Source organism: Rhincodon typus, chromosome 7 (assembly GCF_021869965.1).
Source record: "Rhincodon typus isolate 14 chromosome 7, sRhiTyp1.1, whole genome shotgun sequence".
NCBI lineage: Eukaryota > Metazoa > Chordata > Chondrichthyes > Orectolobiformes > Rhincodontidae > Rhincodon > Rhincodon typus.
The window spans coordinates 96,065,287-96,083,956 of record NC_063338.1 but is presented as its reverse complement, the minus strand read 5'-3'; the positions used below and the strand labels follow the sequence as shown (position 1 = coordinate 96,083,956).

The 18,670-nt window shown below is 42.4% G+C and overlaps 1 protein-coding gene across 3 annotated transcripts in view; it reads right to left on the bottom strand.

Moving 5' to 3' along the window:
* LOC109921663 (desmin-like) overlaps positions 1 to 18,670 on the bottom strand; it is a 152,304-nt gene that overhangs the window by 91,814 nt on the left and 41,820 nt on the right. For all 3 annotated transcript variants that reach the window (XM_048599543.1, XM_048599544.1, XM_048599545.1), the window contains exon 3: positions 15,339 to 15,434. In XM_048599543.1, coding sequence (XP_048455500.1) covers positions 15,339 to 15,434 — 96 coding nt within the window. The remainder of the gene's footprint in view (positions 1 to 15,338; positions 15,435 to 18,670) is intronic.

The window sequence follows — 18,670 nt, the reverse complement described above, 5'->3', positions numbered from 1 at the left end:
GATGGTGTCTGGCTCCATAGACTTTACTGTAAACTGTGCCTTCAGCATTTATTGATATCGTGCGAATTAAAAAAAAATTACTGAGAAAATCTGTGTATTTTAATTCAATTTGTATCTTTTGAGGCAGAGCCTAACTAAAACTAAAACGAAAAGACAGACTAAGAAAGGAAACTGACTCTATCAGCTTCTAAGGATAAGAAACAAACTGAGATGTGGAAACCATGTCTTCGGATAAAAACAGTTCCTTTTCAAAAGATATAAAATTACACAGATCAGTCCAAGCTGCATAGTAGCAGTTCATGAGACCACTAATCAGAACAGGCAAAAATAAGAAGAATGGTCTCCTTCTGCAAAGTAATAACTCTGTGACTGATGAAGCGCAGCACGTAAGGAGTGTCTGAGTGGTATCTGCCATTTAATGTCCAAGTTACAGTTTAGACTCAACCACAATTTACCTCTTAAATGTTTAACCAATGTTAATTTTTAATGTTGGAGTGTACGCTGCATGTATATAGTGTTCACTCTGTTTACTCTCAGCAATAAAAAGCCTTCTGTTTTAAACAGTGGAATCTTCTGGCCTTATTTTTTCTGTTAATAACTTGAGTTTCTCTCCTGAGATCATATTATGCAATAATAGAGTCATAGAGATGTACAGTACAGAAACTAGCCCTTTGGCCCATTGCGTCCGTGCCATTCACAAACAACTATCTAACTATTCTAATCCCATATCCCGGCATTTGGCCCATTGCCTTGTATACATTGGCATCACAAGTGCACATTTAAATACTTCTTAATGTGATGATGGTTTTTGCCTCTACCATACTTACAGGCGAGTTCCAAATTCCCACCATCCTGAGTGAAATTTCCTCACATCCCCTCAAAACCTTGTGCTTCTTATCTTAAAACTATACCTCATGGTCACTGATTCCTCTAGCAAGTGGAACAGTTTCTTCCTGTCTACCCTATCTATACCCCTTATAATTTTATACATCTCAGTCATGTCTCCTCTCAGTTAATTAAAAATTAACATGGGTTAAATATTTAAGAGACAAATTGTGGTTGAGTTTAAACTGCACATTAAGTGGCAGATACCACTCAGAACTTCTTACGTACTGTGCCTCATCAGTCACAGAGTTATTATGTTGCAGAAGGAGACCATTCTTCTTATTTTTGCCTGTTTTTGATTAATGGTCTCATGAAATTCCATTTGCCACTGATTTGCCCATCTGACCAGTCTGTCCATATCCACCTGTAATCTTCCTCACTATATACCATTCCATCAATGTTTGAATCACTACAAATGGAATCAAAGCAAAAAGCAGAGTTTCTTTGAATATATTAAGAAAGAGTCGTAGTGAAAAATTTGGGCCCATGAAAGCCAGATGCAAGCAATAGCACACGGATAAAATGAAAATTTTGCATCTATTTTCACAATGGAAGAAAAGGAAAAACAGCAAGCATACAGGGAACCTAAAATATATATTACGGGGAGCAACTAAATAAATTAAAAGATTTGGAAGTGCTGCCCCATTTTTGAAAGATCCTATTTTTGATAGCAGGTGACAGGAAGCAGGGGATCATTCAGATAAACCTAAACTTAACAGGCCCGTTTCCACTCAGTGCTGAGTTCAAACAGATGCCATTTCACGTCGTCAAGGGTCTTAGCTTGCAGTGTACAGGTCATGATTAGTTAGAATGGATGTCAATACACAAAGTGCGCAGAATATGTCCAGACTCACCTAAGTGGGGCAAGGGCAATGCCAGAGGCAGTGAGAATGACTTCAACCTGGGGATTTTGAAGCCTACCTAACGGAGGACCAGTGGCGATGAGTATGACTTATACCTGGGGATTTTGAACATTTTGGAGTTCACATTTTTAAAAAATTAAATGATGTCACAGAGAAGCTGATTAGCTGGTAAGGGACCTACATTAGTGACTAGCCCTGAATAGGATTCAGAAAGGAGTAAAATAATTTAGGAACGATCCAAGAATAACATTTTTTAACTATATTAGAAATGGCCAAACGGGTGACCATTGTTCTTGCATAGTGTGGGAGCTGGTGAATCCCAGTGCAAGCCACAGTAGCCACAACTGCAGTCAGTGTCTGCAGCTTGAAGGACTTGAGCTCAGAGTTGATGCTACAGCAGCAATAGCCTGGGTTTTTGGAGGTAATATACGAAGGACAGCAGAAATTCATCTGAAGCAAGAAGGAACACGCTAGGGAGGACAGGGCAACCAGTAGCTTTAAAGACAGCAGGGGGCAGAGGTGAGTGTAGTGGCCATCACTAAGGTGAAGGTACTGGGGAAGCTGAAAGGTCTCAAAGTGGATAAATTACCTGGACCAGATGGACTACATCCCCTAGAGTCAGGGAGGGTCCCAAAGGACTGGAAAATAACTAATGTAACATCCCGGTTTAAGAAGGGAAGGAAGTGGAAGACTGGAAATTTTAGGCTGGTTAGCCTAACCTCGGTGGTTCTTAAGATTTTAGAACCCATTATTATAGAAGAGATTATGGAGCACTTGGAAGTGCCTGGTGAAATGGGGCTGAGTCAGCACGGCAAGGGGGTTGGGGGTCATGGCTGACAAATCTGTTACAACACTCTGAGGTAAGGAACAAATTAGACAAAGGAGAGCTGGTGGACGCGATCAATTTGGATTTCCAAAGGGCCTCAAAGGGCTGCACAGTAAGCTGCTAAATAAGGGAAGGGCCTATGATGTAAGGGGCATTAATAATGCAGGTGAAAGAACTGAGGGCATTGTTGTTAAGTTCACACATGACACAAAAATAGGTGGTGAGACATACAGTATTGAGGAAGCAGGAAGACTGTAGAATGACCTGGACAGGCTAGGAGAGTGGGCAATGAAGTGGCAGATGGAATACAATTTGAGAAAGTATGAGGTTTTGCACTTTGGTAGGACGAATAGAGGTGTACACAATATCCTAAATGGGTAAAGGCTTTGGAAATCTGAAGCACAGAGGGACTTAGAAGTCCTAGTTCAGGATCCTCTTAAGGTTAACTTGCAGGTTCACTTGGCAGTAAGGAAAGCAAATGCAAAATCAGCATTCATTTCCAGAGGGCTAGAATGCAAGAGCGAGGATGTACTACTGAGGCTGCAAAAGGCTCTGGTCAGACTGCGTTTGGAACATTGTAAGCAGTTCTGGATCCCGTATCTAAGGGGCCTGTCATATGAGGAGTGGTTGAGGACTCTGGGTCTTTATTGATAGAATTTAGAAGGATGAGGGAGGATCTCATAGAAACTACAGAATACTGAGAGGCCTGGATAGAATGGATGTGGAGAATATGTTTCCACTAATAAGACTAGGACCCAAGGGCAGACTCAAAGTGAAGAATAACCCAATGAGGGGGAATTTCTTCAGTCAGGTAATAGTGAATCGGTAGGGCTCATTGCTGCAGAAGATGTGGAGGCCAAGTTATTGAGTGTCTTTAGGACAGATATATAGGTCCTTGACGAGTAAAGGGATCAAGGATTATGGGGAGAAGGCAGAAGAATGGGTTCTACTCAAGGTAGCTACTGGGTGAATTGGCTTTAAGTGTATAGGGATGATGATTTCATTGGCATGAGTTGTCATCTGTTGATATGGTGCTAAAACGTTCTCAATGTCCTTGACCACGTATCACATAAAAGCTAGTAAGCAGGTGCAGAAAGTAATTCAGAAGGAGAATGGCATGTTGGCAATCATTTCCAGGAATTTGAGGCAATCACTTCAGTCGAACTTGAATTCATAACATAAAGACCTTATCTTTTTGTTTTTCTGTATTTTTGCTTGTGGACTGAACAACAAAAGGATTGTTTTAAAAGCTAAGGATGGTTGAAGGATTTTTGTAAAAATCAAGTTATCCCACACTCATTGTAAATGCTGTTTACACAGCTGTTTGTTCCAGCAGTGCAGGAGATCTGGTTGCAGACGAGCTAAAGCCAAAGGCTGTACATGAACTGAGCTTCAACTGGCAACAGTTGCTGACAGTCTGTGATATGGTGACCAGTTATCGACGACAAATGTCTTTTGCCTCCCAACAAATATGTGCCTGTTTCCCAGGTAGTTGAACAACTTATGGATGTTAGATCCATTGATATCTGAGAGGGAACGAGCTATCCACTATCCCTTTTCACTGCTGAAAGAAAACACCTCTAGCCTGAAGAAAGTCACTTAATATTTTCCTCATCAGTTGCTGTAAACTTAACTGAAGGTCAAAGACTTTACAAGTGGGCACTAGCTGCCCGTGCCCATGTAAACAAGTGAAAGTACCTGGAGAAGTAATATCAAAGTGCAATGTTCTGTCAAATCAGAAGGATCATCTCAGGAAACTCCAGGGACAGGGTCAAATGGGCTATCTTTCCAGTGTTTCCCTCAGCTCATAACACCCAATCTCTTTCTGCCTGTGTCTATCTGTAGTAGTAGTTTACAAAGGGCTGGGGGGCAGAGGGTGCTGAATTTTAACTGGTAGAATTATGATGGCTCAGGTGGTTGATTATCTCAGTTGGCTGGACGGCTGGTTCAATTACCACAAAAAACTCTTCTTTTTGACCTCTCCTGAAGTGTTGTGTCCTTCAAGTTAAACTGCCACCAGATGTGTGTGTCTCTCTCTCCAATGAGACAGCAGGCCTAAGGTCTGGTAGGGCTATGGTGCTTTGTACATTGATAGTTCATAATTGTTTATCAGTGGTTAGAATCTATATATTTGTCATAAATAGTCATTCTTGTTAATTACAGAAACGTGGTTGGTGTCTTTTGTCAACCTAGGTCTAAAAGACAGGCAAATTGGGGAGTTCTACATAGTTTTAAAACTTGTAACTTTTGAGGTGACCTTGGGAATAGTGTGGCTTGATTTTCAGCCTTATATCCGAGTGACGAATGATAAGAACTAAAGATATCTTGCTGCAGTTGTCCAGTTTTAAACTCCTTATCTCAGGAAGGTTATAATTTACAAATTAGGAGTTGAACAGACGTTCCCCAGATTGATCCTGTGATGGCAGGATTGTCTAATGATGAGACATTGGGGAACTGGATCCGTATTCCCTAGAGTTTAGAAGAATGAAAGTTGATAGTGTAACTTATAAAATTCTTATTATGTGTAACAGGGTGGATATACATATGATATTTACCTAGCTGGTGAGTCTTGAACCAGAGGACATAATCTCACAATTAAGACTTAAATGGGGAAGGATATCACACACAGAACATGGTGAATCTTCAGAATTCTCTAACCCAGACAGCTGTGGAAGCTCCATCATTGAACATGTTCAAGACAAAAATTGGCAGGTTTGCAGTGACTAATGGCACTAAGAGATATGGAGATAGTGTGGGAAAGTGACATTGAGGAGGTGATCAGCCATGATCTAATCGACTGGCAGGTCAGGCTTGAAGGACAAACTGGCCTACTCCTGTCATTATGTTCCTGTAACAGAACAAGGTGTGAGGTTGTTGACTTGTTTGCTGAGCTGGCTGGCTGTAGTTCAAACGTTTCATCACCATGCTAGGTAACATCATCAGTCCGGTCTGGATCATATAAATACTAAGTGGAGTAGTACTACATCGCTTCATCTGAGGCTGCACTGATAATGTTACCTAGCATGGTGACAAAACACCTGAACCTCAACCAGCCAGCTCGGCGAGCAAGACAACAACCTCACTCACAACCCGAGCTACAAATCTTCGCAAGAACCTTAAGGACAATGTGTTTTAGTATGGTGCATGGGATTGCATGCAATAAGCTGGGGTGTCAATTGGCATGAGTATCATGGCAATAGGTATGGGGCATGGACTGATATTAAAGTGGCATAGGACTGGCTGGAAGTGGGTGATTGGGTGTGAGTTGTGAGGGTCTAAAAATGAACAAAATCTGGGTGGAGGCCGCCACCACACCCCAAGCAGTAAAGATCCCACCAGTTGGGGAATCTCTCGAGTAATTTCCCGAATTGCAGAGCTGCCTCAGGAACCAAGAAGTTAAAAATAAAATGATAGGGAGGTTAGGACTCATCAAAATTACAGCCACCAGGAAAATGACACTGATCAAGTTGTTCAGGCAACAGGCTGACAAGTTCCCAGATCTTGATGGATTTCATCCTAGGTTATCAAAATAAGTGGCTAGAGAGATGCTTGATGCATTGGTTTTATTTTTTCAAAATTCTGTAGAATTACAGAAGGTTCCATTAGATTGAAATATATTGAATATAAATCTTTTGATCAAAAACAAAGACAGAAATCAGGAAACTATATGCAGTTAGTCGGCGCAACATCGAGGGCCGAAGGGCTGGACTGCGCTGTAATGTTCTATGTTAACTTAACGTTATCAAAGGTGTTATTGATTAGCCTTTTGAAAAATTTAAGGTAATTAAGTACAGTCTTGCAAAAGAAAAACAGAGTTTAACCTATTTATTGAGGTATTTATAGAAATAATGTGCTCTGAATAGAGAGGAATGAGTGGCTGTACTGTTTGAGAGTTCCAGAAATGATTTGATAAGATTCTACATCAAAAGTTATTAAGAAAAATACAAGCTCATGGTGTAGGAGGTAACATATCAGCATAGTTAGAAGATTGGGTGGCTAACAAGAAGCAGAGTAGGCATTAATGAGTCATTTTCTGACTGACAAGATGTGGTTGCCAAGGGATTAGTCTTGGGGCCTCAACATTTTAGAACTTACATAAATGACTTCGATGAAGGAACACTGAAATTGCTAAATTTCTAATTAGGTAGTAAACTAAGTCAAGAAGAGGACAGAAGAAAGTTTCAAAGGGATATAGATAGGTTAAGAGCATGGACAAACATCTGGTAAATGAGGTATAATATGGGGTAATGGAACATCCAACAATATGTAAGCAATGGTGAAGCAGGGCACTGAGTAGGGCAGGTAGAGCAGTAATGCCAAGGACAGCCAGCAGCAGGTGGTGATAATGGTGAAGGTGGGCACTGAGCAGGGCAGTTGGCTACAGTTAAATAAATCTTCTCTGGGGGAAAGGATATCTCTGGGAGAGGAGGCTTAATAAAGAGGAGGACAAGTCAGCTGTAGGATTTCCTCAATCGGATGTAAAACACAGTTTCTTATTGATACTTGATTTCCCTCCATGTTCATAATGACCTGATGCCAATGGAATAAAGAATCCCTGTTTTATGATCTTTCGATCATCCATGTGTTCAAGTCTCATACTACGTATCAGGATGTCAGGATTTCACAGCACAGGCATCAAGTAAGCTTGAAAGGGTCCTGGTCAAGTTTAAGTGAATGTTGGAGGAATTGAAACTGGCGATCATAAAGCAGGGATTCTTTATTCCATTGGCATCAGGTCATTATGAACATGAAAGGCTGAAGCAGTCTGAGTATCACAGGAGGTGGAGGCATTTGCAGAGAAGCCCCCGGAGTGACGATGAGAATTTGCTTGTATGGTGAGAGATTTACGATTGCAGAAAACAAAAATGGGAAAGCCAACTTTCAGTTTAGAAGAATCAGGACTTCTTTTTTTCTTGCTTGGGCAAAAACCCAAGTGCAGGACAACTTGCAGTAAAGATGACAAGACATTGGGTTTTTGTGATATGTAAGCCACTGGATTGTGTCTAAAGATTACCATCCAAATATGCCACCACATGATTGAGAGGAAATCTGGGAAAAAAACTGCAAAAGTCCTCAGTCAGGTGTAATCTGAAATTCCTCAAGTCTCCATAGTCCTTGTATGGGAAAAGATGGAAATCTGAGGGATCTGTATCAATTATTGGGCACTTAATACAACGACTCATAACAGCATTTACACTCTACCTAGGACTGAGGAAGAATTAATAATGTTCTCAAAGCTGCAAAGTGTTCTGCAGACTACTGAAAGGACATCATTCCAAATAGGAACCAGGGGACTTTATGAATACACAAGGATGCTATTTGAGCTCTGTAATACCCCTGCTAATTTCTTGAGGATGATGGATAAGTGTTCTCGTGACTTTAATTTCTAGGTGGAAGTCAATGACAAGAATGAAGAATAATACAGCACAAGAACAGGCCCTTTGGCCCTCCGAACCTGTGCCGACACATTTTGCCCTTCCATACTAAAACTGTCTTCACTTACAGGATCCGTATCTCTCTATTACCTTCCTATTCATGTATTCATCCAGGTGCTTCCTCAATGCTGCTATTATGTCTGCCTCCACCACCTCTTCTGGCAGCGTGTTCCAAGCACTCACCATCCTTTTTGTGAAAAACATGCCTCACACTTCTCTTTTAAACTCCCTACCTCACACATCTTGAACCTGTGCCCCCTAGTAAGTGACCCCCCACCCCTGGGAAAAAGCCTCATACTTTCCACTCTATCCATGCCATCCATTATCTTATCAACTTCTATCAGGGCACCCTTCAGCCTCCTGCATTCTAAAGAAAACAAACACAGTCTATCCAACCTTTCTTCATAGCTAAAATCCCCCATACCAGGGGGAGGTGATGGCCTAGTGGTATTATCGCTGGACTGTTAATCCGGAGACCCAGAAAATGTTCTGGGGACACGGGTTCAAATCCCGCCATGGCAGATGATGGAATTTGAATTCAATAAATATCTGGAATTAACATCTAATGATGACCGTGAATCCGTCGTCTATTGTCGGAAAATCCCATCTGGTTCACTAATCTCCTTTAGGGAAGGAAACTACCATCATTACTTGGTCTGGCCTACATGTGACTCCAAACCCACAGCAATGTGGCTGACTCTCAACTGCCCTCTGGGCAATTAGAGATGGGCAATAAATGCTGCCCTAGCTAGTGAAGCCCTCATCCTGTGAATGAATAAAGGAAAAAAAATCCTGGTAAACCTTTTCTGTACCCTCTCCAAAGTATCCACATCCTTCTGGTCAGGCAGCATCAGAGGAGCAGGAAAGCTGATGTTTCGGGTCTGGACCCAGAAGAAGAGTCCAGACCCCAAACATCAGCTTTCCTGCTCCTCTGATGCTGCCTGACCTGCTGTGTTCATCCAGCTGTACACCTCGTTATCTCAGACTCCAGCATTGCCAGTTCCTACTATCGCATCCTTCTGGTAGTGTGGTGACCAGAGCTGTACGCAGTATTCCAAGTTTAGCCTAACTAAAGTTCGATAAAGCTGCACCATAACTTGTCTATCCTTATACTCAATGTCCCTTCCAATGGAGGCAAGCACGCCATAGGCTTTTTTACTACATTATCTACCTGCACTGCCACCTTCAGTGATCTGTGGACCTGCACACCCAGATACCTCTGCATATCATTAGTCCTAAGGATTCTGCCAATCACTGTATAATTTCCACCTTACTAGACTTTCTAAAATGCATCACCTCATATTTGTCTGGATTAAACTCCATCTGCCATTTTTCTGCCCATGCCTCCAACTGATCTATATTTTGATGTATCCTCTGACAATCCTCCTCACTATCCGCAACTCCATCAACCTTTGTACCGTCTGCAAACTTAGTAATTAGGCCAGCCACATTTTCCTCCAAATCATTTATGTACGCCACAAACAGTAGAGGTACCAGCACTGATCCCTGTGGAACACAACTAGTCACAACCCTCCATTCCGAAAAACATCCTTCTACTACTACCCTCTGTCTTCTATGACTAAGCCAGTTCTGTATCCATCTTGCCAGCTCACTCCGAAACCATGTGACTTCACTTTTTGTACCAGTCTGCCATCAGGGACCTTGTCAAAGACTTTACTGAAGTCCATGTAGACAACATCTACCGCTTTTCCCTCATTCACCTTTGTAACCTGCTCAAAAAACTCGATCAAGTTAGTGAGGCACGACCTCCCCCACACAAAACCATACTGTCTATCACTAATAAATCCATTTGCTTCTAAATGCACATATATCTTGTCCCTGAGAATCTTTTCCAATCAGTTCCCTACCAGCAGCGTGAGGCTCACAGGCCTGTAATTTCCTGAATTATCCCCGTTACCCTTCTTGAACAACGGGACAACATTGGCTATTCTCCAGTCCTCTGGGACGTCACCTGCGGCCAAATTGGATACAAAGATGTCTGTCAGTGCTCCAGCAATTTGTTTTCTTGACTCCCTCAATACTCTGAGATAGATCCCATCAGGATCCAGGGACTTATCTACCTTAATACTTCTTAAGACACACAATACCTCTTCCATTTTAATAGCAATTTGGTTTAGAAATTCAATGCTCACTTGCCTGAGTTTATCCTCCAGCAATTCCTTCTCTTTGGTAAATACTGACACAAAATATTCGTTTAGGACCTCACCTACCTCTTCCGGCTCCACACAGAGATTCCCTCTTTTATCCTTGAGTGAGTCAACGCTTTTCCTAGCTACCCTCTTGCTTTTTATATATGTATAAAAAGCTTTGGGATTCTCCGTAATCCTGTTTGCTAATGACTTTTCATGACCCATGTTCCAGTAAGGAGGAAGGACGAGGAAGGACAAGGATGGCAAGATAAAGGGACCCTGTATAATGAGGGAGGTTGTTAATTTAGTCAAAAGGAAAAAAAAGCATATGTAAAGTTTAGGAAGCTAAAATCGGACAAGGCCTGTGAGGAATATAAGGAAAGCAGAAAAGTACTCAAGCAGGGAATTAGAAGAGCAAGAAGGGACCATGAAATGACCTTGGCAAGTACAGTTAAAGAGAATCCCAAGGCATTCCATAGATACATTAAAAACAAGTGGATAACTAGGGAGAAGGTAGAACCACCACAAGGATTAAGGAGGGAACTTGTGCCTGGAGGCAAGGATATGGCTGAGATCCTAAATTTATTTTATATTCATTCACGGGATAAAAGCATTGCTGACAAGGCAGCATTTATTGCCCATCCCTAATTGCTCAGAGTCAACCACATTGCTGTGGGTCTGGAGTCATGTGTAGGCAGACAAGCCTAAAGTGAACCAGACAGATTATTACAACAATCAATGAAAGCTTGACGGTCATAATCACTCAGACTAACTTCCAGCTCCAGATTTTTAATGAAGTGAATTAAAATTTCACTGGGGATGTGGTGATGTTTGAACCCACATACCCCAGGATTCCTAATTTTTTATTCATTCATGGGATGATGGTGCGCTAGCTAGGCCAGCATTTATTGCCCATCCCTAATTGCCCAGAGGGCAGTTATGAGTCAACCACATTGCTGTGGGTCTGGAGTCACATGTAGGCCAGACCAGGTAAGGATGGCAGTTTCCTTCCCTAAAGGACATTAGTGAACCGGATGGGTTTTTCCAGCAATCGACAATGGATTCACAGTCATCATTAAACTCTTAATTCCAGATATTTGTTGAATTCTAAATCCACCATCTGCCGTGCTGGAATTCAAACCCAGGTCCCTAGAACGTTATCTGGGTCTCTGGATTAACAGTCCAACGATAATACCACTAGGCCATTGTCTCTCCAAGTAAATGAGTACTTTTACATCAGTATTTACCCAGGAGAAGGATATCGAGGATAGGGAGATTTGTGTGGAGCATGTTAATCTGCTAAAGCAATTGGGAAAAGCATGGCCTAATTAGGGACAGTCAGCATGGCTTTGCGCAGAGCAGGTCATGTCTTACGAACTTGATTGAACTTTTCGATGAGGTGACAAAAGTGATCGATGAGGGTAGAGCAGTGGTTGCTGTTTACCTAGATTTTAGAAAGGCTTTTGACAAAGTCCCTCAAGGTAGACCCATCCAGAAGATTAAGACGCATGGGATCCACGGTGACATTGCCATGTGGCTTCAGAATTGGCTTGCTTGGAGAAGACAGAGGGTAGTGGGTGGAAGAGTGCTTTTCAGCCTGGAGGTCTGTGACTAGTGGTGTTCCGCAGGGATCTGTACTAGGACCTCTGCTGTTTGTGACATATATAAACGACTTAGATGAAAAAGTAGATGGGTGGGCTAGTAAGTTTGCAAATGATACAAAGATCGGTGGAGTTGTGGGTAGTGTAGAAAGTTGTCAAAGGATACAGAGGAATACAGATCAGTTGCAGATATGGGTGGAGAAATGGCAGATGGAATTTAATCTGCTAAGAGTGAGTGTTGCACTTTGGGAGGTCAAATGTTAAGGGAAAGTATACAATTAATGGCAGGACCCTGAACAGCATTGATGTACAAACGGATCTTGGGGTTCAAGTCCATAGCTCCATGAAAGTGGTCTTGCAAGTAGATAGGGTGGTAAAGAAGGCGAATGGCATGATTGCCGTTATTGGTCGGGGAATTGAGTATAAAAGTCAGCATGTCATGTTGCAGCTTTATAAGACTTTGGTTAGGCTACACTTAGAGTGCTGCGGTCAATTCTGGTCTCCATGTTACAGGAATGATGTGGAGGCTTTGAAGAGGGGAAGAGGGTACTGAACAGGTTTAGCAGGATGCTGCCTGGATTAGAGCATATGAACTAAAAGGACAGGCTAGAAAACAAAGAAATACAAGACAGAGAGTAGTGGTCGAAGGGTGTTTTCAAGCTAGAGGTCCGTGACTAGTGGTGTTCCGCAGGGATCTGTACTGGGACCTCAGCTGTTTGTGATATATATAAATGACTTAGTTGAAAATGTAGATGGGTGGGTTAACTACCCCTGCCTGGAGAAAGGAGTCAAGGGAGATGCGTCACAACCAGAGACTGAGTGAGAGCTGAGTGCGCAGGCTGTGTTCTGCAGTGGCAGCAGAGTGAGCACGGGCCGAGTCGCAGACCAAATTCCCAGAGCAACAGCAGCAGAACAAGCGTGGGCCAGACCAAGTCCCAGAGCGATGGAGGGGCCGAGTCCCAGAGCGGTGGCAGCAGGGGAACCCTGGGTCCCAGATCAGCATGTGGGGAATCCTGATTCCTGGAGCGGCACGTGGGGAATCCTGAGTCCTGGAGCGGCACATGGGGAATCCGAGTTCCAGAGTGGCAGGAGGTGAAGCGAATTTCGGAACAGCGTGACTTAACTTGTTGCTGCAAAGTGCCGGTGAGGAGAGGTCTGGAGGCTGGAGTAAAGTGGGACAGTTGCTGGACTTTTGCCTGACACCATGAGTCGAGCTGTTGCTGTTTGGAACTCTTTACTGGACTGTGATTTAAATCCTTTTCACAAAGTTATAACTACCTCATTTCTAACTCATTATTAGACACTGTAAGTGATGCTTGTACTTTCCTTTTAATCCTCATTTGTATAACAACACTTTTTTTTAAACTTTTACCTAGGTACTTGTACCTATGATGGTGCCCTAAAAGGCATGCAAAAACTTTTCACTGTACTCCTGTACTTCTGTACCAGAGTACAAGTGACACCAAAGGATATTCTATTCTATATCCTATTCTACAAACTCAGGCTGTTTTCTCTGGAGCGGTGGAGGCTGAGGGGAGACTTGATAGAAGTCTATACAACTATGAAATGCATATATAGGATTGACAGTCAGAATCTTTTTCCCAGAGTTGAAATGTCTAAAACCAGGAGGCATGCATCTAAGGTGAGACAGGGGAAGTTCAAAGGAGACATGAGAAGTCTTTTTACACAGGGAATGGTAGGAGTCTGAATGCACTGCCAGGGGTGTGGTTGAGGCAGATACAATAAGGGCATTTAAGGAACTTTTAGATAAGCATATGAATAAGCAAAGAATAGAGGACTATGGACCAAGGACAGGTAGAAGGGATTAGTTTCATTTGGCATCAAGTACGGCATAACATCATGGGCCGAAGGGCCTGTTCCTGTGCTGTACTGTTCGATGTCCTAAGTTCGTGACCCCTTTTCGCCCTTCTAATTCTTTGTTTAAATTCTTTCCTACTTTCCTTATATACTTCAAGGGCTTTGTCAGTTCCCATCCTCCTAGACCTTACGAAGGCTTCCTTTTTCTTTTTGACCAAGGTCATAGCATCCCTGGTCATCCAAGGCTCATGTAACTTGCCATACCTATCCTTCATTCTTACAGGAATGTGCCACTCCTGAACTCTTATCAGCTGCATTTGAAATGCTCCCACATATCTGATCTGGATTTACCCTCAAACAGCCAGCTCCAATCAACATTCTCCAATTCCTGCCGAATACTGTTATAGTTTGTTATCCTCCAATTTAACATCTTCACCTGAGGACTGCTGTTATCCCTATCTATGAGTATCTCAAATCTCACGGTAGTATGGTCACTATTTCTGAAATGCTCCCCCGCTGCGACCTCACTCACCTGGCCGGGCTTATTTCTCAAAACCAAGTCCAGTATAACCCCTTCCCTGGTAGGACTGTTTACATACTGTGTCAAGAAACCCTCCTGAATGGTCCTGACAAATTCTGCCTCATCCAAGCCCCTAGCACGAAGTGAGTCCCAGTCAATATAGGGGAAGTTAAAATCATCCACCACAACAACCCTGCTGTTTTAATATCTTTCCAAAAGATATCTACATATTCTCTCCTTTTTCTCCCACTGGATGTCAGGAGGCCTGTAGTATACCCTCAGCATTATCATTTCACCTTTCCTATTCCTGTGTTCTATCCATATTGCCTCACTAAAGGAGTTCTCTGATGTGTAAACTCTACATAGATAGTCATCCAAGGCTAGAATCAAACCTGGGTCCCTAGCACTGTAAGGCTGTAGTGCTAACCAGTGAGCCATTTGCTATCCTCAAATTCAACACTACATGTAGGAAACTTAAGTTAGTGACAAATGATGACACTAGCTGTGGGTAGGAATTCGCCACTGCAGTGTGGTTTCTGAAGTTCCAAAGAAGACATCAGTCCTGCAAACAAGGTTTCAGCAGAGTCTATCCACACCAGCGGCAGCATTATGTGTGGCACTATGTCTTTGCAGAATCGTTTTTTTTCAGCAATTAAAAGAAGTCTAGCCAATAATCCTGTCTGATCTCAGCCAATTCTGAGGCTGCAGTAAAATGCTCATGTTTCAATAGTCTGATTAGCAGTATAAACTCTGATAATGGCAGCTATGAGCAAGGGCCCTTTTGTAATGAGGCATGGAGACTGAGGATCTGGCAATGGGAAACAGAGAGATAAGGAAACTTAAAGTAGACTTCGAGACAACAAGTGGGACATTTAATTCAATATTTTATGTTAAAAGTAATTTTAATAGGTCAATGGAACCCTTTTAATATAACATTAAAGATGCAGTCCTTAAAAAAGGATATAAAAGATGCTGTAAAACAGTGAGACCATAAAATCCCAGCCTTAGTTAAAATCCCAGTTTAAGTTAAAGAAACATTGATGATTAGCCAGTACACTGTTTGTTAATGTAGACAGTTGTGACTCTTTACTGCTGAAAAATCATTAGAAAAATGTTAAAAAGTATTAAATGTTCACCTAATCCTTATTCAATTATTACAGGGGAATGAGTACTTTCTATCACGCAATATTGGTCCCTACAGATGCACAACATACAGCTGCCCTTTTCTTCTTGTACTCACTTGATCACGTATATCCTCCAGTTGTGAGAGTTGTATTTCCATCATTTTAACCTTACGTTGAAGTTTATCTACTGCAACATTGGTTTCATCACTTTTCTGTAAGTTCAATTTTACAGAATTAATATATTTCAAGGGCAAATATGGAAACAGCGACTGAACTAATATTACACCTTAATAATTATTTTCATGCTTTGAGAATCATTGCAGAGACAAGCATTGCATAAACCACTTCACAAGCTTTGTCAGAACTACAGACTCGTGAAAACAACCAAACAATATGTATCAATCTAACAACTTAAAGCTTCACCCATTTCACAACTATATCACAACATAAATTTCAGATATTTAATTCACAGTTTATTTCATGTGACAAAGGAAATTCAACGAGGAAAATTAAGAATAATTTAACAGGATTTTAAAAATTCATCACAAGCATAAAAGGTAATTTCCGTCCCACTCCAACTTGTAATTTCTCATCGTAGCATCTTCTGACTCATAAGGTAATTTTAAGGTGAGGTGCTCAATTTGGTGATAAGGCTGTCCCCTGTGCTGTGCACACTCTCTGCAGCAAAACTGGAGTGAAATTGAACAATTGTCCAGGGTACAGGTCTGGGAAAAATTATGGAGACCTGCTCAGCCCAACTTCAGGGTCTCACTCTTGATTTATGTAGATGAGTCCAATGGAACGCAAAGCACTACATTTGGCACCAGTTGGTTGAAGGAAATTACAAAAAGATAGCATATTCAGAGATCAGACTGCCTTTGGACTACTCCATTCAGTCTTTTTTTGTCAGGGTTAATAGACTTCAAACGGAGCAATGGTGCTCTAAGCCAACGGTTGGGAGTTTGTTTCACCAATGCCACAATATGCTGACGTGTTGTCATAATGCAAATATTGGAGCCAAACATCCTTCAAGATCCTCTGAATCTCTAACATAAGACTTTGAGGGATGCTGTTTCCATGTACGGCCAAGCTGAGGACTTGCAGGTGCACAGGGAGAAGCTTACAGAGTTGGTTCTCCAACAAGGTGATGTGATGAGTCTTGAGCGTGGGTGAAAAAATTTAGTGTGCTTTATAAAACCGAAAGAACTGTGGATGCCGTAAATCAGAAACTGAAACAGAAGTTGCTGGAAAAGGCCAGCAGTCCAGCAGCATCGGTGAAGAGAAATTAGAGTTAACATTTCGGGCCCAGTGACCCTTCCTCAGATCTGCCAAAGCCACATCACATTCTTAGTGACTGCCTCTGGCTCAGACTCACCCCACATGGATTCCAACTGAAGTTTCATCCCTCGTGCTTTGAATCTATACAAGATCACATGTACCTCTGTGATGTTCAACATTCCACAGACAGCTGCTCTCACTGCATTCTGAGATCTGCACTCCGTGCCATGTGGCCTCACATGCACACTCTTGAGCTCTTCCTCCAACAGCGTCACATAACGCTGGCTCAGGGCTGCACCACTCTGCAGTTCCACTTTATCCTCTGGCTCATTCGCCGTAAAAATAAATAGTTCTGAGGAAGAGTCACCGGATCCAAAATGTTAAGTCTGATTTCTCTTCACAGATGCTGCCAGACCTGCTGAGCTTTTCCAGCAACTTCTGTTTTTGTTAGTGTGCTTTATGTTATTGTGTACTTGTTTGCTTTTCATTTCAGCCTACAACACTTCCAAAATACCTCTGCAGATTTGGATCCAGTGAGGACAGAAATAGGAAGATACAGCTGAATAGGTGGCTAAAGAGCTGTTATCAGAGGGAGGATTCAGATATCTGGATCGTTGCAATCTCTTCGAGGGTAGGTGAGACCCTGTCAAAAAGGACGTCAGCATGTGAGGAGAAGGTATCAATAGGATGAACAAGGAGGGCCAGTTTAATGAACAAGGTGGGACTATTAAGAAGTATATTGAGGAGGGACCAATAACAAAAAGCTGAAACAGTGTGCAGCCAAAATTACAGTTCCTTATACAAATGTATGGGATCTAAGGAACAAATTAGCTTTAAGTAAATCATGACTAATGGGGAAATTAATGGAACTGAAACGTGACAAGTTCCTGGGCCCTGATAGTTTCCATCCACATGTGTTAAGCAGATAGTATAGCACATTGCCAATGCCCTAATCATAATCTTTCAGAGTTCCTGGATTCAGGAGTTGTACCTCTGGATTAAAAATTTTCTTATATCATCCATTCTTTAAAAAGGGTTACAGAGAGAAACCAGGGACCTAACATCTGTGGTGGGGAAAATGTTGGAGTGTATAATCAAGAATAGGGTAACTGATTGCCTTGAAAATTTTCAGTTAATCAGGAAGAGTCAGCATGGATTCATGAAGGGTAGGTCATGCCTGACAAAATATCATAAAGTATTTTAAAAATGTGACAAAGGTGGTGGACAGAGGTAAGTTGATTAATGTTGTTTATATGGACTTCCAAAAGGCTTGTGATAAAGTCCCACCCGAGAGATTGTTAGTTAAGGTGGAAGCCTGTGAAATTCAGGGCAAATTACTGGCATTGATAAGGAACTGGTTGAGTGGCAGGAAACAGAGTGTTGGAATAATAGGTAAATTTATTTTAATTCATAGAATGTGGAAACAGGCCCTTCAGCCCAACAAGTCCACACCAACCCTCAGAGAATCCCACCCAGATCCATTCCCCATAACACACTCATCCCTGAACACTATGGGCAATTTAGCATGGCCAATCCACCTAGCCTCCACATCTTTGGACTGAGAGAGGAAACCAGAGCACCTGGAGGAAACCCACGCAGACATGGGGAGAATGTGCAAACTCCACACTGACAACTGCCCGAGTGGGAATTGAACCCAGGTCCCTGGTGCTGTGAGGTAGCAGTGTTAACCACTGAGCCACCATGCTGCCCAAACAGGCAGGACATGATTAATGACAACAAGGTGCAGGGCTGGATGAACACAGCAGGCCAAGCAGCATCATAGGAGCAGAGAGGCTGACGTTTCGGGCCTAGACCCTTCATCAGAAAAGGGGGAGGGGAAGGGGGTTCTGAAATAAATAGGGAGAGAGTGGGAGGCGGATAGAAGATGGATAGAGGAGAGGATAGGTGGAGAGGAAACAAACAGGTCGAAGAGGCGGGGATGGGGCCAGTAAAGGTCAGTGTAGGTGGGGAGTTAGGGAGGGGATTGGTCAGTCCAGGGAGGATGGACAGGTCAAGGGGGTGGGATGAGGTTAGTCGGTAGGAGATGGAGGTGCGACTTGAGGTGGGAGGAGGGGATAGGTGGGAGGAAGAACAGGTTAGGGAGGCAGGGACGAGCTGGACTGGTTTTGGGATGCGGTAGGGGGAGGGGAGATTTTGAAACTTGTGAAAT